Consider the following 23,245-nt stretch of genomic DNA (forward strand, 5'->3'; position numbering starts at 1 on the left):
TTTGAGCATGGAGGGCCACACCAAGCTAATAGTTAAACTTTGCTTTTGTGGAAAGTCGTTGCCAGGAAGTTACTTATGAAGGATAGGATTGGGAGATGGATGATAGTCAATACAAATTGCACCTTTTGTGCAGTGTAGAAGGAGACAATGAAGTATATTTTCTGGTCATGTAAGGAAGCTATGGTTGTCTGACGAAAGCTTAAGGACTAGTTTAATGCTATAGGATTGAATGAGATGATTAGAATGAAGTCAATGTTGTTTGGGGATCAAGGCAAACTTGACGATGAGTCCCTAAAGCTGTGGGATGTGGTTTGGACCTTAGTGAGCAAACATATATGAAATAACATGAATAGAGTTTTGATGGGGAAAGAAAGGAAAGCTTTTGCTATAGAGATCTTTAATGCCATTAGACAAGACAATTTGGTTGTATTTAAGGTTTTGAAAAAGCACATACATGTATTTAAAGTCACATAAAAAGCGGCTAGCCAATTGCTAAGGTTTTGAGGCATAAGGCCCGCCGATGTAAATATTTGAGTCTATCATTTTTGGTCATAATGAAAAACTCGCATTACAAGGAAAGATTGCAAGTTGGTTGGATATATGTTTCAATTATAAATAGAATATAGAGAACAAATTTTATTATAATAAAAATTTGTATTATTTTCAAGGTTTTAAAACTCTTATTTAGATTTTGATAATATTTGAGTAAAAATTTGCAATTCATTTAAGATTAGACCTTGGTTTTTCAGGAACACCGAGTGAGAGATTGTATTGACAAAGAAGGAAAGTACAATCCGTTCTCTTCTGCACTAGTGGTCCGTACGACCGAACTGCGTACAGGAGGTGGCATGGCTGAGCCCGAAGGTTGGTACAGAGCTAGGGTTTTGAGATTGACTAGATTCTGTTTGTATTGAGCAACGCTGAAAGCTTTTAGAACGGTGAGCAGCTGGCAGCACACAGAAGGCAAACACCCTCCTGCCCCCAGGAGCTACCGTTGTGGCGTTTGATCCTATCATCCCTCCCATCAGAGTGCCCATCCCTGCAGGCCAAGATGATGAACCCTCCAAAGGAGCTTTCCTGCTTGCTTTCAAGGATCGTGACACTTGGCTCCAGTCTTGGCGCATGTGTGAGACGAAGCTTATGGAGCAGTGTCAGGTTACAAATATTCACATTGCTTTTAATCCTATCAGAACCTCAATCAAACGTGCATACTTTGTAATTCAGTGCGGGTTGGGAGGGAGGGTGAGAGAGAATCTGATAATGCAACAGCAGCGGCACCAGCACCGGCTCTGTGTGAGCAACATGGAGGGGATTTGGAGAATGAAGTGGAGGATTCGGGGCAATCGTGAAAAATGGATGCCAAGTCTTTTTTTGATGCAAATTCAGAAGTGTTGGTGGAATTTTGATTGGCTTTTTGCTTCTTCTAACTCAAATAGGGCTTGTATGTGGTAGAATACTAGTAAGCTTAGGTCCATTGGGATATTGGGATGGGCCTTGTCATGGAAGGTATGGAAAACTTATGGTATGAGCTCAAATGGAGTGCTTTTACTAAGGATTGCTTTAGTTGTGGTTAATTGAGCGACTTCATATCAATGTGTCCTTAAGATGAGCTCGTGTAGAAGCCCTTGTCGTAATAAATATTTTGACTATATGATCACATGAGCCAAGCCAAGCAACATGTCTAACAAGTACAAAGCATGCATTAGGTTGGCATACACGGTGCCCTAGTTTCATAGGAGACAATTAGATAAGCAACTCTAGGTGAAGGAGCGAGGTAATCTTATGTAGTTAAATTGATGAAAGTGCTTGGATGGAAGTGGGTAGGTGGATAGCTTGTTGGGAGCTATATCCTCAATAGGTTGCAACATCAACAATTAAAAGATTTTCATGTAAGACAAATTGAGGGTGGTGTTAAGGGAGGGGTACAAGTGCATAACATCTTTTTGCCTCAATCCTGTTATCCTTTGTGTCAACCTTAACATGTGAAGGTCACACAAGTCATCCATGTTGTTTGATGCAAGGGATAGACTTGTAATATCTGGTTGTCCTCCTAATACATCTTCTTATAGGGATGACATCAGGGAAAGGGGCTCGGATGGCAGGTTTGATGCATGCATTTAAGGTGGCGACTAAGAGATTTAAAGCAGGAAAATGAGCTCTAGGATAAAGGAAAGGGCATGGAAACTTTGACATGCTTGTGATGGCCTGTTTGATATTGTAGCATCAGAGTCTACCTTGCTCCTTTCGGGGTGAGAGATTTAAAGCAAGAAAATGAGCTCTAGGATAAGGGAAAGGGCATGGAAACTTTGACATGCTTGTGGTGGCCTGTTCGATATTGTAGCATCAGAGTCTACCTTGCTCCCTTTGGGGTGAGGTTGTCGCTGCAATAGGTCTCCAGCTTCTGCATCACAAGATATGAGTCTAGTGTGATGGTTCACTTTGGGTGAACTATGCTCTTATGTCTCAAATTCTTCAAGATCATGAGTCTACTACGATTGACGAGGCCCTTGCACAGGATATATGGTGTCGTGCTATGCAAGAGGAGCTTGATTTTATCGAGTGAAATCGGACTTGGGAGTTGGTATCATGTCCATGGAAGTGGAAGGTGATTGGTGTAAAGTGGATCTAGCTAATGGATCCTTAGACAAGTACTCAGATGTGTACTATTCAAGCTATCTTGGCTTTTGTAGCCCATCACTGTTGGCTTGTCTTTCAGATAGATCCCAAGTATGCCTTTCTAAATGGTTTCCTAGAGGAGCAGATTCATGTTTTACAACCTCTTGGTTTTCTTGTACAGGGGAATAAGGGTTATGTCTAGAGATTGCAAAAGGCTATCTATGGCCTAAAGCAAGCTTCTAACTTTCTAAGACTTGGTACCAAAGGATTGATCGATTCTTCTTACAAAGTAGCTTCCACTAATCAGATCATGACCCCAACCTTTATCGCAAGGTTTTGGGTGACAAATGTATTTTAGTCATCTTGTATGTAGATGACTCGATTATCACAAGGATTGACTCATGGGAGGTTGATTGGACTTAGATCTTGTAGCGAGAGTTTGACATGACAGACCTTGGTATCCTTCATTTCTTTCTTGGTCTAGAGATCTATCAGATGGCATAGGGCATCTTCATCTCCTAGCATAGGTGCATCTTGGAACTTCTTTTAGAGTTTGGTATGGCCAAGTGTCAGCCTATTAATCTCTTCCTTTGATGACTCAAACTACTAGAAAATGCTGAGCAAAGTTGAGAAATAGCTGGAGAATGAGAGAGAATGTTGAAGAGAGAAAATTCATACTTCCATCATGAGAAAATGGAAAAAATCAGTTGATCCTTTGTCTAGACAGCCATGAAAGTTGTCTCCATTAATGAAACACCCCGAATATAATGTTGCCTCATTAAAACAATTCTCTAATTGTTGTCATCTGTTGTTGTAACCTCTTCCGAGCATGTCTCCAACTCTTGAAGGGTCTTCAACTCTAATTGTTGTCACCTATTGTTGTAGCCTCTTCCGAGCATGTCTCCAACTCTTAACTCACATACGCACACACACACACACACAAAGCTTGCACATGGTTGGAATGAGGCTCTTTCTTCCCAATCTCAAAAATATATTTCCCACTTGCTTGGGCAAGTATTACCAAGTGGTAGCCTTCTACTTGCATTTTTCAGTATTATCCAGCTTATTAAATTAATTTTCAGATTCTTAATTCTGAAAATTAATTTAATAATTATTCTAGTGCTTAGAAAAATAAATCTACCAGCCAATAATTAAATTGGCTAGGCCAATTTGTCCCCCAAGTGTCCTTGAGTAGTTATTGACCCTTAGACTAGCATTAATTAATCAATTAATGCTTAGTCTCTAATGTCACAATTGATATTAGTGGCTAATAAATTGGTCTAGGTTCAAATTTGACACTAGGTACCACCTAGTGCTTGTAAGACACAACTTATTGCAACTTTTGCTTTGGCATCAATTGATCTTTTAGGGTCCTGGGTACTTGCACCTTAGATGTGCAAGTCAACATTAGCACATTTGATCAACTTGTAATCAAATGCCAAGTAAAGTGATAAAATTTCACGTCCTTGTGACACTCCTACTCAGGCTCATTGACGAGCTACTTTGTGCGTGTTGTGCTACTTACATGGGACTTGATCCTAGATGGAGTGCCACTTTTGTTGGATAAAGTGATTGAGATTGGGCAGGTGATGTGGATTCGAGATGCTCCACTATAGGTTATGATTTCTCCCTTGGATTGGGAGCTATCTCATGGAGCATTAAGAAGCGCCCTATTGTGGCCTTATCTTTTATGGAGGCAGACTACTAAGTGCTTTGTTCTATAGCTATGGAGGAAGTTTGGCTTCATCAGATATTGGCAAAGATTGGCTTTCCATAGATAGGACACATAGAGTTGCACGTGGATAACTAGGGTCCCGTAGCTCTAGCAAAGATCCATGTGTTTCATATTCCCACAAAGCACATGAAGGTTAAGTATCATTATGTCCGGGAGCGGATTGTGGATTTTGAGCTAGTAGTGGCCTACTATCCCACGGAGGACAATGCAGTGGATTTCTTCTTGAAGCCTCACCCAAGGTTGCTATGCTTTATCACATGAGGTCGTTGGATCTTGAGACACTCCTAGGATATGAGAGGGGGTGTTAGCCTACCATTTTATTTTGTCAATCTATCATCCCCTAGTTTTGAGCTCTGTCAAAGTCTGATGGAGATAGAGGAGCTTTGAATTGTTTTTGTCATTCAATTTTGTGTGCATTTCTTCCCTCGGACACATTTTAGTGTGCATGTCCTGTTTTTGTTAGGCATATGTCAGCCTCTTCAGCCTTGATGAGTGCCACATCAGCATTTACGCTGCCATGCCAGTAAGTTGGTCAGCATTTAATGCTGTTGGCCACATCAGCATCAAGTCGGCTAGCATCATTGGCCAGATGGGGCCATTTTCTGCTATTTATAGTAGATTGGCGGGCTGGGCAGATCATTCTCTTCTTTTTGCTGCAGGTGCATATTCCGTCTCTGGCTCCGACACTCTCCATTGCTAGTGCTGCCATCATCTTCTTCAGCTTGATCCGGTGCCCTCACCGATGCTTTGGGCTGCGTGCAGGGACTGGTCAGTTTGCCATTGTATTTGGCATTCATTTCAGATTCAGTGCAAATTATCACTTCATTCTCTTCTCTTTCTACTATCTCTTTCTTCCCTTTCCTCTCGTGTTTGTGTTCCTCTTTTGTTGCGCACTCTCAAAGAAACTTCCAAGGCAAGAGTCGCGCCTGGAGATGGCCTCAATCTCATCTATCATAGCTTATTCCCTCAAGATAACACCTTTTAGAGACGTGGATTCTAGTTTCTTGGGCATCATGATCTTGTGCTTGTGCAAGCAACAGTTGTGGGCCATCTTGAACTTTGGTGGACGGTGGAGCATTCGAGAATTTGATCCAAGACAAGTTTGTTCAATGTCAAGAAGTATCATCTCCAAATAGTACTCACCATTGTGGCACAACCAATGGAGCAGGATGTTTGGCCTAAGAGGAAGATCGAGGCTGAGAAATATCAAACGGAGCATATGGAGGACATAGCAATCTAGATAAAAGAATTCCAGGTTTCAGACAATGTGTAGGTGGCTCCACTCCTCAACATCCATGTGACTTTAGGGAAGTTGTGGCTCTATGTTCACATGGCTTTGTGGATCAACACTCAACACTCCATCCTCATTGGGATGAGTTTTGGTGTGAAGACCTTGCATGGCACTACTGCACCCTTGAGGCTTGGCGGCTCAAGCTGAGTGAGTGATAGTTATTTTCCCTCTCCTAGTGAAGTGTGCAGTTTGCAAGGGCGACCATGCTTGATGGTGTATGCGTGGGAGCTTGAGAAGGATTCTTCTTCTTCACAACAAGGAGATGTAGATGAGGGGGGACTTGTCCTTTTTGCCAGAGTTTTGATTTTCTTTTCTTGGATAAGTTACCTCAAGCTTTGGCCCTTGTCATGTCTGAGAGGATATCTGGATTGAGGTAGTTCTTGTGAGAGTGTGCAACGGAAGAAGAAACATGAACATGGAGGAGAGACAGAGAGAAAGCAGAGAATGAAGGAAGAAGATCTGCACTGACTGAAATGGATGCTGAATACTCTGAAATGAACTGATCAGTCCCTGCACGCAGCCCGGAGCATCAGTGAGGGTACCAGATCAGGCTGGGAACAAGGGCAGAACCAATGCCGGAGTGGGAGAGGAGAGAGAGTGCGCTGAATCTGAAGGACAGAATAAAGGACTGATGGGGGGGGCTGCTATAAATAGTCCCCCAGCCCTAAAACTGGCCGACAGCCCTAAAACTGACCGACTGGCCCAAAAGCTGGCCGACTGGCCCAAAAGCTGGCCGACTGGCCCTAAACTGGCCGACTGGCCCTAATCTGGCTGACTGGCACAAAAAGCAGCCAATAAAGGCTGATTGCCACCCGAGAAGGGAATGCACACAAAAATCAGCGACACATAAACTGACAGAGCTCCTCTATCTCCTGCCAAACTCTGACAGGAGCTCACAACCAGGAGATGACAGACTGAGAATGAAATAGAGCAGGCTAACACCCCCTCTCAGATCTTGGGAGGGTCTAAAGACCTAACAACCGCATGTGATGAAGCAAAGAAGCCTAAGGCAAAGGCTTCGTGAAAAGATCAGCCTCATTGTCCGCCGTGGGACAATAGGCCACCGCCAGCTCCGAATCCACGATCCGCTCTCGAACATAGTAATACTGAACCTCAATGTGCTTCGTGTGAGCATGAAACACTAGGTTCTTGGCCAAAGCAAGGGCACTCTGGTTGTCCACGCGCAGCTCCGTAGGTCCTGTCTGGGAAAAGCCAATCTCCGCCATCAAGCAACGGAGCCAAACTGCCTCCATAGCGGTTGAACATAAGGCCCGATACTCAGCCTCTGTAGAAGAAAGTGCCATAGTAGGCTCCTTCTTGCTGCTCCAAGAGACAGCACCGGATCCAAGGGTGAAAGCATAACCTGTAGTGGATCGTCTCGAACCCACATCACCTGCCCAATCAGAATCACTCTATCCAGAAAGAGTAATCCCATCTCCATACATGATCCCGTAGGATCGAGTCCCCTGTAAATACCGAAGAACACGCAAGGCTGCCCTCCAGTGATCCTCTGTAGGAGTCTTCATAAAAGAAGACAACAAAGCCACCACAAAAGAGATATCTGGCCTAGTGTGAATAAGCCAGATAAGAGAGCCAAAAAGGCACCGGTAACGAGTGGCATCTGTAAGGGGGACTCCATCTGCCAAAATCTTGGACTCAGGGTCCATGGGGCATGAAATAGGCCGACTCTCGGCCACACCAAACTCTGAAAGAAGCTCGGAGATGTACCTGTGTTGCGAGATAAAGATGCCCTGTGCCATCTGATAGATCTCCAAACCAAGAAAGAAGTGAAGGATCCCTAGATCCGTCATGTCAAACTCTTGCCGTAGAATAGCCCAAGTATGCTCCACCTGCTGAGTGTCGCTCCCTGTAATAATAAGATCATCTACATACAAGATAAGCAGAACACAGAGAGAACCCACAACCCTAAAGTAGAGGTTGGGGTCATGATCGGAGCGCTGAAAACCACTCTGTAGAAAGAAGCGGTCAATCCGCTGGTACCAAGCATGAGGAGCCTGCTTTAGGCCATAAAGGGCCTTTCGCAGCTTGTAGACATGATCCTCCTTCCCTTGCACAAGAAAACCAGGAGGTTGTGAAACATAGATCTCCTCCTCAAGGACGCCATTCAGAAAGGTTGACTTGACGTCCATCTGATAAACAGGCCAACAGTGGTGAGCTGCAAGAGCCAGAATAACTCGAATGGTAGACATCCGAGATGTAGGAGCAAAAGTCTCAAAGTAGTCTAAACCTGCTCTCTGTGCAAAACCCTTGGCAACAAGCCTAGCTTTGTGCTTGTCCAAGGAGCCATCTGCAAGATACTTGGTCTTAAAGACCCATTTCACACCTATCACCCTCCGTTTCTTGGGACGCGGTACAAGCTCCCAAGTATGGTTCCACTCGATGGAATCGAACTCTGCCTGCATAGCTTGTCTCCAAATATCCTGTGCAAGGGCCTTCTCCACTGTGGAAGGCTCTGAATCCTGAAGAATCTGAGACATAAGAGCATAGTTCACACAGAGTGAACTATCCCGGTGGGCTTGTAAACGGGCTGATCGGCGTGGACCTGTAGAAGAAGCAGGAAAGTGAGTAACACCTGAATCCTGCATAAGCTGGCGATACCACAAAGGAATCCTAAGAGACGCCTCCTGCTGCGAGGGAGACCGAGTAGTCTCCAGAACCTGTAAAGCACCTGTCTCTGAGAGGGACTTCCCCTCACCAAGTAAAGGTAGATCCTCCTCATCTGAAGAAGGCTCCCCATCGAATAGCGGTGGATCCCTAGAAGACTCTTGAGGGGAGACTGAAGGGGTGGAAGAACTCGAAGAAGAAGGAGTCACATCCACCAAAGGGGGAGGGAAAGCCGAAGTAGGAGGAGGAATGGGAGGAGTCGATGAAGAAGGAGGGGTGCTTAGAGGTATCCTGGAAGGAAGAGAAGAGAGAGAAGGTGGTGGGGGGTCCGTCGATGTCGAAGAAGCACCTGTAATAGATCCATCAATCGGATCGTCAGAGGCCGAAGCCTCATCAAAGATCACATCCCTGCTCACCTCAATCTTCCGTGTCGTCAGGTCATAGAGCCGATATCCCTTCGTGTTTGTGCTATAGCCCACGAAGAAAAGCTGTTGCGACTTAGAGTCGAGCTTCGTCGTCCTCTTCTTCTTGTCCACATGGACAAAAGCATCACATCCAAAGATGTGAAAGTGGGACACGGAAGGCTTCCTCCCATAGAAAGCCTCAAAGGGAGTCATGTCCTGTAATGCCGAAGTCGGAGAGAGGTTGCGAATATGCACCGCTGTAGCCACCGCCTCACCCCAAAGGAAATGAGGAAGACTCCTATGCTCCAGCATAGATCGGGCCATCTCCACCATGGTCCGATTCACACGCTCCACCACACCATTCTCAGATGGTGTGTTCGGATGGGAATACTCCACCCGAATGCCGTGATCCCTACAAACTGAGAGAAAAGGTGAGAAGTAAACTCGCCACCGTGATCAGCTCGAACGCCACGAACTTTGGAAGTTGTTTGTGTCTCCACAAACACCTTCCACTCGCAGAAACGGGAGTACGCCTCGCTTTTGTACTCCAAGAAATAAGGCCACACATAACGATTGAAGTCGTCCACAATCAGCATCAAATACTTGGCCTTCCCAAGGGAGGCCGTGCCCATAGATCCGCAAAGGTCGGTATGAACCAACTCAAGCGGAGAAGTAGCCCTTCTAGAAGCAACCTGTGGGTGAGGCTGCCGATGCTGCTTGCCCCTCAAGCAGCTAGGGCACAAAGTGTGAAGAGGAGGGAAATCTCGAAGCCCCTCTACCATCTTCCTCCGAGAAGCCCGCCGAATAGAATCAAGGTTCAAATGACCATAACGAGCATGCCAAAGCAGCCCAAGCTCGTGGGAAGCCCTCGCAGCCAAGGCTGTGAGCTTATAAAGCCCACCCTCCTGTGGACTTGTCCAAAGAGCGTCACCTGTAGAAGCATCCTCCACTGTGACTGCATCCTGTGTAAAAATGACTCGAGTACCTAGCTGAGTAAGACCATGCACAGACAATAGGTTAAAGCCCAAATCAGGTACATAAAGAACTTTGGCGGAAGAAGACTGCCTGTCAGAAAACATAGGTAGCGTCCCCACACCTCGAACAGGAACTGTAGAATTGTCACCAATGGAGACGGTGCCCCCTCTGGAACGAAGATCCTGAAGCCAATCCTGTCTAAAGGCCATATGAGAAGATGCTCCGCTGTCCACGAGCCAAGGCTTCTCCTGAGTGGTAGAAGCTAGGGCTGTATCCTCCTCAACAAAGACATGCACAAACGTAGACTCTGTCGTGGCTGGGGCTGTCTTGGAGTCCTTCTCCTTGGGCTTCAAATGGGGGTACTTCTGCCAACACTTCTCCTCGGGATGAGTGTCCTTCCCATAGTGTGGGCACTTGGGCTTCTTCTCCTTCGCATCCTTCTTGGCCTCCTCCTTCTTGTCCTTGGCCTTCTCCTTCTGCTTCTTCTTCTTCTTGCAGCCACCTGTACCTGCTGTAAAAGCCTTGGTGGAGCCACTGGCTCCCACCTCTCTGAGTCGCTTGTCATGCTCCAAGACAAGCGGGGAAAGTTCCTCCCATAGGAGTTTCTCGCAGGTCCTCGAGGTGATGAGGCTGGTGTAGAAGACATCATATCGAGGTGATGGCAGCTAAGTCAAGAGAATCATTGCCATATCCTCGGACGATATCACATGACCAAGAGAGGCTAGCTCGCCTCGCATGTCCTCCATCTTCGTGATGTGCTCCTTCATAGAAGAAGAATCATCAAGACTGAGAATCCGCAACTTCTTCTCCAAAGAAATCTTGTGGGCAAACGTCTTATGCTGATACAAAGACGTAAGCTTCTTTCACACTTCCGCTGCGGTCTTTAACCTGTGAACATGTACAAGAATCAAGTCATGAAGACTCATAAAAAGAAAGGAACGGGCTCGAGAGTTGAGCCTATCCCACAAGGCAGCACGGTCCATAGAGGCTCCATCTGACGAATCCATGGGGGGATGGTCGATGGGTGAAGAAACAAGCTCCCATAGATCGAATGTATCGAGTATGCACTCCACCTTGCACGACCAAAGGGAGTAGTTGGAACCATCCAACTTATCTTCCTTCGGAAAGGAAGGGAGAATAGGCACCTGTATAGAGGGAATCAAGGAAGGCATCCGGACATCGGAAGCAGTCTTCACGGATAGAACCTTCACGGTAGATGGAGCCCTCTGAGATGCATGGACTGAAGAGGGACGAGTGCGAGGAGTCTTCTCCCGTCGTCGAAACGGCTGATAATCCCGTCTCCGCTCAGAGGAATGATGAGAGAGGAGCTCATCCTCTGAGTCGTCAAAGCTTGAAAACTGGTAAGACATCTTCCAATCTGCAAAACACCAAACACCAAAGAAAACTTTGCCGATGCCGAAGGATGACCAGCAGTATGGTCACCAATCACCAAAACGCAGGCTGGGGAGGCCTACTGACACCTGGAGCTGCAAAACGCAAGGTTGTTTGATGAATATCACCAAGACAGAAGCCGTCAGCACCAAAACGCAGCCTGGGAATAGGTCGCCAGCAGGAAAAGAGCCACCTGGAGTTGGAACGACAGCCAGATCAGCAAAATGCAGCGTGGAGAAATGTTGCCCAGCTGTAGGAGTGGCCGCCCTGATGAAAACGATCCCAGAAAGAGGTTGTTGATGACGTGGGAGCCTTTGGAGGGGGCGCCTGCAGCAAACACAAGGATGGTGACCTCCTGGAAGGGCCGCCTTGGCTGTTGAGGAAGAGGTGGCAGCAGCAGAAGAGTGGTGTGGTGTCTCTCCAATCGATGAAGACCTCCGTGCTCTCAGTTAGGCGATGATACCATGTGAGAGTGCGCAACGGAAGAAGAAACACGAACACGGAGGAGAGACAGAGAGAAAGCAGAGAATGAAGGAAGATCTGCACTGATTGAAATGGATGCTGAATACTCTGAAATGGACTGATCAGTCCCTGCATGCAGCCCGGAGCATCAGTGAGGGTACCAGATCAAGCTGGGAACAAGGGTAGAACCGATGCCGGAGTGGGAGAGGAGAGAGAGTGCGCTGAATCTGAAGGACAAAATAAAGGACTGATGGGGGGGGGGGGGGGCTGCTATAAATAGTCCCCCAGCCCTAAAACTGGCCGACAGCCCTAAAACTGGCTGACTGGCCCAAAAGCTGGCCGACTGGCCCTAATCTGGCCGACTGGCACAAAAAGCAGCCAATAAAGGCTGACTGCCACCCGAGAAGGGAACGCACACAAAAATCAGCAACACACAAACTGACAGAGCTCCTCTGTCTCCTGCCAGACTCTGACAGGAGCTCACAACCAGGAGATGACAAACTGAGAATGAAATAGAGCATGCTAACAGTTCCAAGAGTGACCTCTCTTGAAGCCACCCCTACTAGATGAGCAAGGAGGAGCTCAAGGAGGTTCAAACACAGTGAAACCAACCTTCATTGATGGAGAGGGTGGCGATTTCCCTAATTCACAACTAATATACAGCAAACGAGAAGTTAATTAGTAGCAGACTTAGCATTACCAATTGAAATGAGACAATTGACACCGATTGGCCCCATAATTGACACCTCTTGCAGTATTTCATGAATCTTTATTCCAAAATTTTGTACTACAATTGAGATAGGCCGAATTCACAAGAGATAAGTGGTCCACACCATGAACTCAAGGAATACATCTGAGTTTCTTTAGTCCAGATCTCAAGGAATGCTTTGGAGTTTCTCCAACCAAAGTTTCAATCTTCAGTGAATCAAGCACAATCTCCTCAAAACCTAGAATCATTGGCTGCCCCAAATGACCAGTGGCAGTAATCCTCAATTTGCCCCTTGATTTTGAGAACCTAGGGAGCGAAAACGAGTCTTCAACTTTCGCACACAAGTCACCTTTGCCATAGATGACTAGATGTCTTCAAATCTGCTGAAATTTCACTGTTTTATGGCAGCAAAGCTTCGTGCATGCTCAAATACTTGGCGTGCACATCCCAAGACAGCCATTTAAACCCTAAGTTCTACTGAAATTAGGTCTGTAACAGCAATTTCAGAGCTGAAAATCTTCAAATATTTGGGAGAACGAGAGATGATCAGTAGATGAGAAGAAAATTTTCAATTTCTGGCTGGGAGATGACAACAGCAGTAGTTGCTTGCTGAGAAATGCCTCAAAAACAGGTCCTCCCATGCTGGAAATGCTCAGGAACTAGTCGGCTGCTGATAGAGATGAATTTTCTGCTGTTATTTACCCCGGATCAGGGATGGAAAATCAGTCAAAATGGCTGTTGCCTGCCCCAAAATGCATTCCCTACTGCCCAGAGCCTAGACTGCCTAGGATAGGCTCTCCCAGCCTTGCATGGCATGTTCTCTTGTGTGCCAAGTGGCAAAACTACACATGCATAACTCAGTCTCTAGAAATGAATTTCCAGCAAATAATAATTGTCAAGAATGAAAAATGCTTGGGCCTACCTAGCCTCAATTTAATATTCTTAAACTCTATGAACTTGAAAGTGTTCAAGGGCATTTTTAGTTTAACACTAGGCACCCGTTGGCACCTGTGTTCACAACTTCTACTGATATCCCCCATTGCTAAAACTAGGGTTTGTCGGTCATTGCCGCTCACATTTCATCAACTTATTTACACACATGCACCTCACATGTGTACAACTTAAGTGTCCCAGTGAAATGAGTTAAAAATTCATGACCCTTTTGACACGTAGATTGAGGACTTTTGGAGGAGGGACCGATTCTTATTAGCTCCAGCCTGTTCGATGCTCTTGTCTTGTTAATGAAAAAGGACGGGAGTTACATATGTGTTTGGATTAGAGGGCTTAACAAGCTCATTGTCGAAAACAAGTTGCCCTTGCTGCGGGTATATCATTTACTAGATCAGATAACATACTAGATTTTCAGCAAGCTGGATTAAAGTCCGGTTATCACCAAATTCAAATGGCTTTGGAAGATATTTCAAAGACTGCATTTCAAACACCATTTGGGTTGTTTGAGTTTTTGGTGCTTCATTTTGGGCCATCCAATGCATTTGCTTACTTTTCTAGACTTATGGTCTTAGGGGTGTTGCAACCTTTCTTGGAAGGTGTTATTGTTTACTTAGATGAGGTCTTGGTTTCCTTGTGAGACATCCTTGTTGAATGTTTTTTTTGCCTAGCCAAATTAAAGAGACTTAAGTGCTTGCATGAGAGTAGCTGTGGTCTCACCTCCTTGATGAAGTTGGTGATGTTATGATAGTGGAATCATGAAACCAATGTTTAGTAAACCAAAACGTGGTAGACCTTAACTTGCAAACACTCAAGTTAATCTTAAGGACTGAAATCAGCAAAAAGTAGTGGAGCCTTCTAGCAAAAGTAGTGGAGCCAAAATGCTCCTACACCATGACATTAAGAAAGATTGACCCCAAAGCCTAGCACACCTTGTAGTATTTTAAAAAATCAAATATTGCATTGTTGGTACAACTATTTGGAAAGTCCTGCTTATTGGATCTTGACTTTCAACCGTAAACATGCTAGTGCAGTACATCTGTTCAATGGAGCTACTATGTTTAAAACTATCTTAGTTGCTCTCACTAACCTATCAGAAAAGTGTGGAGCAAGGGAAGCAAAGAGACATTGACGACATAGATTGCAATGAACACAAAGAATAGAAATAACACCAAGAACATAAGAACTTAGAGAGAATAGACTTGGGAAATGGAATCCATATACCAAGGCTCATGAAGAGTGCAATGGCATGGGCAATGAGTTGCTGGTAGTGTGCACTAGTCTCCCTCTCTCTAGTGATGAGCAATTGTACTAATGGAATCATATAATGATGATTGATTCATAAAGGAGGGATTAATTAATTTATTAATTGATGCAAGTCTAAGGGTCAAGAATTGCTCAGGGATACTTGGAAGACAAAATTGACCTAGTCAATTTAATTGTTGGCTGGTTAGATTTTTTTTTTGGGCACATAAATAATTATTAAATTAATTTTCAGAATTTATATTCCGAAAATTATTTTGATGGCTGGATAATGTTGGAAATTCAGTTTAGAAGGCTGCCCACTTGGCAAATCTTGCTATGCAAGTTTGGGAAAGCTGAATTGGGAAATCTCGTTTTTGCATTTTGGAGCGGAAGAGAGGTTGGGCTGTTGCCGCATGCTTTTGGGGCCATTTTTCAGCCATGGGAGACCATTTTGCTGAAGGTGGTTGCATATTCATGAACATGGAAAGTTGATGATCAGGGCTAATGCACTCTCCTGAAGATCACAACCTCTGATGCTCCCTTTGCTGTTGGTAAATAAATTTGGGGCTGGAAAACTGGGCCAGTGGCTTAATTTCACCAAATTCTCGTGACAAATGTTTGAATTTTTTATCTTTACAGCATTCTCTCTCTTTCTCCAGCCATTTCCTAGCTTTGCTCCAAGTTTTATAGCAATCCATGTTAGAGATATTGGTCATTTGGTCATCCCTCGGACAGGCATGTGTCCATGCATTCGAGAGCTGTTTGTCAGAGTTTGTGTGTTGCTGGAGTGCCCTGCAGCAGCGCAGGTCAGATTTGCACATGTAGCAGCTGGACGGGCCACGCCAGCAGTCGGACAGACTGATTGCAGTGATAACGTGGCAGTTTTTACCATTTTCGGCAAGTTCTGTGCAGTCAGCCAAATCTGACACAGGTCAGCCAGATTTGGCAGGCCGACTGCTATTTTAGCTGGCCCATATTTATTGCTATAAATAGTAGATGTTCAGCACATTTTTGGACACTTTTGATCACAGATTTCCCAGGCTGAGTTTGTGGAGACTGCTGCAGACTTCGAGATGTACAAGAGCGTGACATCATTGAGGTGGAGATATGTAGACATGCGCATTGCGCCCGTATACATATCTGCATTTCTTATTTAGCATTCTCCATATTGCAGATCTGTGTTCTTCCGTCTCTCTCCCTTTCGGTTCACTCTATCTCTCAATCTTGTTCATATGCTTGTGCACCGTTGCACTTAGACATGGTATCAGGGCAATGCAAAGATTGATTGATTGTGGGCAAACCAGAAGAAGAGTTTTCAGCTCAACACAAGACCGTGTTTTCAGCATTCGAGGCAGGGCTACGCATCGGAACAAGGCTAAGGTGAGTGTGGACGTGCAGGAAAGGAGCAAAGTCGTTGATTTTGCTGGGGATTTTTGTTGTTCGAGAAGGAGGAAGGCTGCATTTTGAGTCTTCAATTGCAGATTTTACCTTTTCAATTGCCTTAGGCAGGTGAAGAAGGTGCAGGACAAGCGGAGAAGAGCCCTAGCAAGTTGCATTCTACAGCTCTGCCTTGATTACTTCAGGGTGAGAGTAAACGCTTCTGTGGGAGGAGTTGGTTTCTATGGTCTTGGATCAAGAGGAACAATTCAAAGGGTAGAATACTTTCAAGTCGGAGGCATTGATAGGTTAGTCCTCTCAAAAGAAGGGGAAGGACAAGAAGAAGAAGGACGACAAACCGAAGGATGAAGAGAAGGAATCTTATTGTCACATTTTTGGCAAGATAGATCATTGGAAGAAGGATTGCTCCACCAAGGATAAGAAGGACTCCAAGAAGGAGAAGGCTTCAAAGAATTCCGAAGCGGTGGCTACTCCCTTGTCAACTGCTTCCTCCATTTGGAGGTGATTCAGGCATCGACCACAAAGGCTTCTGATGCTGCGTTGATAGTCTCAAGACTCACACCCTCAAGAGTGGATTGTTGACAGTGGTGCCTCTCGGCACATGACCTCTTCTTTTGCAGGTGTTATCCATTTGCGGCCTTGACATGGGTAGATTCTCATTGGAGATGGCTCTTTTGTTTCCATCTCATACTTCTAAGGTGCTCTATGTGCTAGGCTTGGATTACCATTTGTTTTCCATGCACAAGATTTTTGCTTTGGCATGTTGGTTGAGTTTGATATAGATTCTTTTCGAATTCTTGATCGTGGATTGAGAAAGGTGCTTTCCACAGGCTATCGGAGAATGAGGTCTACAAGTTGAGGTCTCCTTCTGCCTTGACTTATCTTCTTCTTACTTCATAGACACCTTTTGAGCTTTGGTATGCTTAGTCTGGCTACTTGAATTATGACTACCATCTAGGGGAATGCTTTTCTGAGGTTTGTCATAGTGGTGAGCCTATCGGGTGTAAGTCCCTTCAGGTGTAAAGTCCCTTAATCTTCGTGTGTATAAACTTACTTATATGGGTGTGAACACACCCTTAATTGTATCCTAACATATAAATACATTTTATTCTTTGTGTACTAGGACTAGCTGGTACACTCATCTTGGGATTCTCTCACTCTCACACAACACTACTCCTCCATTTTTGTTCCAGCATGGACCTAAAGATAGGATTGGCTTTAGGACATGAGTACCAGAGGGGGCACGGTCACCATTGGTGACAACTCTATTGTTTCTGTTCAAGGAGTGGGGACTATTCCTTTATTGCCAAATAGGTAGTCTTCTTTTACCAAAGTTCTTTATGTACTGGATTTAGGTTTTAACCTATTGTTTGTTCATGGTCTTATACAACTTGCTACCCGTGAGGTCTTTGCTCAGGATGTAGTGATAGTGGAGGATGCTTCTACAAGTGCCATTCTTTAGATAGGATCCTAGAAGGGTGGGCTTTATACACTCATAGCCTTAGCCGCAAAGTCTTCCCACGAGCTTGGGTTGCTTTGGCATGCTTATTATGGTCATCTACACTTTTGATGCCATCCGACGGGCTTCTTGGAAGATGGTGGAGGGACTTCCTAATTTCCCTCCTATTCACACTTTGTGGCCTAGTTGTTTAAGGGGCAAGCAACATAGAGTCAGATCCACAGGTTGCCATTTGGAGGGCTTCTATATCACTTGAGTTGGCTCACACCGACCTTTGTGGACCTATGGGCACCTTTGAAAGGCCAAGTATTTGATGTTGATTATAGACGACTTTAGTCGTTATGTGTGGCCTTATTTTCTAGAGTACAAGAGCGAGGCATACTCCCGTTTCTGTGAGTGAAAGGTGTTTGTAGGGAGACAAGACTACTTCCAAAGTTCGTGGTGTACGAGCATATCATGATGGAGAGTTTACTTCTAATCTCTTTTCTTAGTTTTACAGGTATCACAACATTCAGGTGGAGTATACCCATCTGAATACACCTTTAGAGGATGGTGTGATGGAGTATGCGAATCGGACTATGCTAGAGATAGCCTAATCAATGGTGGAGCATTGGGTTCTTCCTTATACCCTTTGGGGTGAGGCGGTGTCTACTGCAGTTTACATCTACAGCTGTTCCCCAACTTTTGCCTTACAGGACATGACTCCCTACGAGGCTTTCTTTGGTCGAAAGCCTTCCATATCTTAGTTCCGCTTCTTTGGATGTGATGCATTTGTCCATGTGGACAAGAAGAAGAGGAAGACGAAGCTTGACTTAAAGTCTAGGAAACTCATCTTCGTGGGCTACAACACTATTACGAAGGGCTATCAACTCTACAACTTGACGACATGGAAGCTTGAGGTGAGTAGGGACATGATCTTCAGTGAGGCTATGGTCTTTGAGGATCCTCTTGATGGCTCTCTTGCAGGTGATTCTTTATCATTGACTGACCCTTCCCCACCTTCAGTTCCTCTACTCTCTTCCAGGTTGCCTCTTAGCACTCCTTCATCGTCTTTGGCTCCTCCCCCTCCTCCCTCTTCTCCCTCTACCTTGGCTTCTGTACCATCTTTGACATATGCAACTACGTTGAGTATTTCCATCTCTTCAATCTCCCCTTTGGAGTCTTCTAGGGATATTCGGCTATCAGATGGGGAGCGTTCTTTAAATGAGGAGGATTAACCTTCCCTTGGTGAGGGGGAGTCTCTTTCTTAGATAGGTGCATTATAGATCTTGGAGGCTACTCAATCTTCCTTGCAGCAAGATGAGCCTATTTGGATTCCTCTTTGGTACTCCTAGCTCATGCAAGATTCAGGCGTTTCTTACTTTCTTGCTTCTCCTATAGGTCCACACAGATTAGCTTGTTTACAAGCCTAGCGGAATAGTTCACTTTGTGTGAACTATGCTCTTATGTTATAGATTCTTCATAATGGTGAGCCTACTACAGTTGAGGAGGCTCATACATAGGATATCTAGCGTTAGGCCATTCAAAAAGAGTTTGATTCTATAGAGCCTAATCGAAGTTGGGAGTTGGTTCCACGTCCACCAAAGCAGAAAGTGATAGGTGTGAAGTGTGTCTATGAGACCAAGTACCTTGCATATGGTTCCTTGGACAAGCACAAAGGTAGGATTGTTGCCAAGGGTTTTGCTTAGAGGGCAGGTCTGGACTATTTTGAGGCTTTTGCACCTATAGCTCGGATGTCTACTATTCAGGCTATCTTGGCTCCTATAGGCGACCACTGTATGTTTCATAGCCTCAAGGTTTTCTTGTGGAGGGGAAGGCTTGGGTGTTTTAGCTCCATTCTTCACTCTTGAACGAAGGTGAGGGTACTTCTTTCAACATTTCTCCTCTGGATGTGTCCCTTTTTCACAGTATGGGCATTTAGGCTTCTCCAAGTTGTAGTCAGAGCCTGAAGAACTCTCCTACTGTTTAGTCTTTGACTTTCCTTTCTTCTTCTTCCCCCTTCTGAACCTTCAACAAAAGCTTTGGTGGAGGCAGATCCATTGGCTACCTCTTTAGCGCACTAGTCATACTCCAAAACAAGTGGGGCAAGCTCCTCCCATAGAAGCTTTTCACAAGTTCTTGATGTAAGAAGACTAGTGTAGAAGATATCAAACTGGGGAGATGGCAGTTGAGTCAAAAGAATCATGGCCATATCCTTTGAAGAGATCATCTTGCCAAGGGATGCAAGCTCATCCCTCATATCCTCCAACTTGTTGATATGATCCTTCAGGGATGGAGAGTCATCAAGCACCCGCAATTCCTTCTCGAGAGTAATCTGGTGGGCAAATTTCTTCTGATGGTACAAAGAAGCAAGCTTTGTGCACACATTTGCTACTTTCTGCAACTTGCACACATGCACTAGGACAAAATCTAATAAGCTCATGAAGAGGAAGGATTGAGCTCTAGAGTTAACTCAATCCCAGAGGGTTGCACGATCCATGGATGATCCCATTGTGGGATCCTCCACTGGACAAGGAATAGGGTGGGTGACAAACTCCCAAAGATTGAAGGTATCAAGGATACACTCCACCTTACACGACCAAAGCGAATAGTTTGAACCATTAAGCTGGTCTTCTTTGGGCAAAGAAGGATGTACAAGCACCTATATAGAGGGTGCCATAGGTGGCATTTTGAGGCCAGTAGAAGGTGCCTTCTGTGAAACATGGAGAGAATGGGGAGGAGAGGGATCCCGTACAAACGGGCTAGATGATTGCCGCCTTTCTTCACGATATTGTCGCTTGCTATCTCCATACAGGCTTTGCAATAATCTTGCCACCATTTGGAGTGGGGAGGATTTTCCTAATCTGTATCATTAAAACCTTGAAATTGGTTATAAGACATCTTCGATATCTTGCAAGATACCCACAAGGTCCCAAATCTACAATAGATAGGAGAAATCAGCTACAAGCACTGTGTGGATGCCTTGCCCGGCCAAGATAGGCTATCACCTACCTAGAAGCCTGTGCGCTTAAGGAAGAGGAGCTGGCACCAACAGTCAGAAGGAGTCACCTAATGCAGAGTAGGCTGCATTTGCAGCAAACGCTAATGCTGATGTTTGCATTTTCAGCGTGGGGTGGTCACGTCCACAACAATCTCCACTCTGTCTTCTCTTTTGGCGATGATACCATGTGAGTGCGCAACGGAAGAAGGAACAAGAACACACACACACACACACACAGCAACTTTGCAAGAAAATAATGAAAGAAATTTGCACTGGACAAGAAAGAATTCTGAATACAAGAAGAGGACTGATCAGTCCCTACACGCATCCCATAGTGTCATTGAGGGCATCAGATCAGGCTCATGATGACAACATTGGAGATGGAGGAGAAAACTGAAGTTAGAGTGTGCACCTGCCAAGTGGAAGACAGAACAATGCCAAGGACCAGCCAATTGGGGGCTATGTATAGCCCAAAACCCAAAAAACTGGCCAACCTGTAGGCTGTACCTAAGGGATGGATATTCACAAATACTTACATGGCAGGGAAAATCCCAACAGGGATGGATATGATCCGGCAGGTGATGGCAGAGTGGCAAATGCAGAAACTGCCCGGGAAATGCACACAGAAACCTTATTGGAGGAGAGAATGCACAGGAAGGCAATGAAATGGCTGCTCTAGAATGAGCTGCCTCCTCCATCAAAACAACTGATTTTCATGTCAGAGCTCCTTAAGTCCTCATCTGACTAAGACTGAGGCTCACAGGCAGGACATGACAAGGCATGACAATCATGACTGCTAACAGTTCATTCAATTCTGCAGCACTTTTGGTGAGCTTTAGTCATGGAGCTTTAACATGCAGTATGTTTGTGAGTTGGGGCAGTAGTTGGATGAATCACTTGTGCATGGGGGATCAGGTTGGCAACCCATGGAGCTCCATTTGTAGCATGTTCTACTGCCATCTTTCTCTCTGTGTGCTGGTCTGAATTATCTGTGTACTAGAGCTGAGATCTCCATTAGTTCTCAGCATTCTTAGTGTCGGAACACTTTCTGGGCAGTTCTGTTGCAAAGAAAGTGATTTTGGGACAGTTTTGTTGTGAGAAATCACTTTGTGCTAGAAACAATGAGGTGGTTCAAGCAGGAAAATTTGGATGCCAGTGGATGTGATTGCTCCATGAAACTAGGTACAGATTGATGCTGTTATTTTTAGGGTTTAGGAGGCTGAAGTCTACAAATGGACCTACTGTAGCATCTAGAGTTGATTTGAGTCCAACTGTGATGGTGCAAGGCTGAAGTCTACAAATGGACCTACTGTAGCATCTAGAGTCGGTTTGAGTCCAACTGTGATGGTTCAAGGTGAAAAACGCAGAACTTGAGAGCCTCATGGGGGCATTTTTTAGGCAAGAAAATGGAGGGGAGATATGTGTGGACCACATATTCTGTGAGTTGGGTGGTGTTTGATGAGATAAAATAATGTTGTCTCATCCTGTATCTTCAAAGAAATATGCTGGGAAAATGAGACAGGTCAAATGGTAATAACGTAGGTCTAAAGCCATTAAGGGGTTTTTTCTTTTTAAGGGCAAAGAAACAAAGGGTGCTAGCATGCCATACATACAAGTTTTAGCAGTATCACACAGGTGTTTTGAGTTTCCCATGCTTCTTTCTGTACAACCTTGGACGATCTAATTATATGAATTCTAAAGTTACAAACCTCTGCTTGTACATACGTTTGTAAACAAAAGGGTAAATGCATGGCATGTGTATTGTAAAATTTGTATGGTAGGTGTTTTTGTGAACAAGAGCCAAGAACAATGGCACACATGTTGTGTCAAACTTGTGGGCCACAGTCATCAAGTTTAAAAATCTAGCCAACTATCATAACCTTACATTATTTTGTGAATCAACTGATAAAAAAATTGCTACATTACCACCACCACACTTACAAAAAGAAGAAATGCCCAATTTCTTTTCACCTGTGCATATACATGTCTTTTTCCTAATATATTGTACCATGTGATTCAGGCAGGTGCAAGAATGGGATGCTCTATTAATGCTACAAAGAAGTGCCAGCCTCCATGGTGGCATACTATCTTTCCATTTATCAGCAAACAACACAGTCATGCAGAAAGTCAGGCGGCCTGTGAGGAGCGAGAGATGTCAAACTGCCTTATAGATGCTGAAGTCAAATGCACTGATTATGCTAAGGACACTTGTAAGGCAGCATATTGTCAAGCTCGAATAGCTAGTCCAAATACAGGTCTGGATTCTACATTCGATGACACAGAGAGATATAGTAAAAGGCTGTCTAAGAAAGATATTTCCGAGTCTGCTCAGGAAAAGGATGAGGATGTACCTAGGAAGTCCTCTGAATCTCCTACTCCTTTGAATTTTGACATGCAGATTGAAGGGAAAGCAAATCCTCCTGGCAATGAGCTCAGTCAAGAAGGTTGGAGAGGCCCAACATGGGTGGATGGTAGCCTCTATTGTGAATTACAAGAGAAAGAGCAACTTGTGGGATTTGAAGGTGGATTGATTTGGCCAAAAACATACTCAAAACTTGGAGGCAAATAAGATGATGAAGTTGGTTAACAGGGTCAGCGAATTGCTTCTCAGATGGAAATACCTGATGTCCTTGTAACATACAGTGCATGGGTAGCTTTCTAGCCAGTGCTGTCAGTGTCCAAGATGGTTGCCAGTTCACCTCGCATCATGGAAAGTTCTGCAAATTGCCTCTCTTTTAATTCCAGCTTTCCCTGCTTGCGCTGTTTTCCTTGTCTTATAACTGCCAGCTCTTGAAAACCAAAGGTTGCAGTTCTCAAGCCTCTCAAGGAAGGCAGTGCAGATTATGCTGACCCTGCTGTGTCTGACTGCAGAATCCAAGCTAAGGTATGAAGAGCCCTTCATGCATTCTCTAGCTGGAGCTATTTGTTTGCCACCAAAGATGGTTGTAGCTGGTCATGTTGTGATTTTGATTGTTGGAAGTTCATAAGTCTGCAAAAATCTCATTT

General features: G+C 44.7%; 1 protein-coding gene across 2 annotated transcripts; it reads left to right on the forward strand.

The window, feature by feature from the left end:
* The first annotated feature begins 716 nt into the window (after positions 1-716).
* LOC148019091 (uncharacterized) lies at positions 717-23,245 on the forward strand. 2 transcript variants are annotated; one of them, XM_087660629.1, is made up of 4 exons: positions 717-864; positions 947-1,155; positions 22,260-22,494; positions 22,638-22,776. In XM_087660629.1, the coding sequence occupies exons 1-4, from the start codon at positions 849-851 to the stop codon at positions 22,640-22,642; spliced, it is 465 nt and encodes a 154-aa protein (XP_087516755.1). In that variant the 5' UTR covers positions 717-848; the 3' UTR covers positions 22,643-22,776. The 2 variants fall into 2 exon arrangements, with proteins under 2 accessions (XP_087516755.1, XP_087516754.1); XM_087660628.1 differs by having other exon boundaries at positions 22,260-23,245.

The sequence above is a fragment of the Lygodium microphyllum genome, chromosome 20 (genome assembly GCF_053477565.2).
Source record: "Lygodium microphyllum isolate KBCC chromosome 20, Lygodium_microphyllum_v1.1.10, whole genome shotgun sequence".
NCBI classification, from domain to species: Eukaryota; Viridiplantae; Streptophyta; class Polypodiopsida; order Schizaeales; family Lygodiaceae; genus Lygodium; species Lygodium microphyllum.

Coding starts and splice junctions, on each gene's coding strand:
- LOC148019091 (XM_087660628.1), top strand. Junction 1,156..22,259: donor AGCTTATGGAGCAGTGTCAG/GTTACAAATATT, acceptor CATGTGATTCAG/GCAGGTGCAAGAATGGGATG.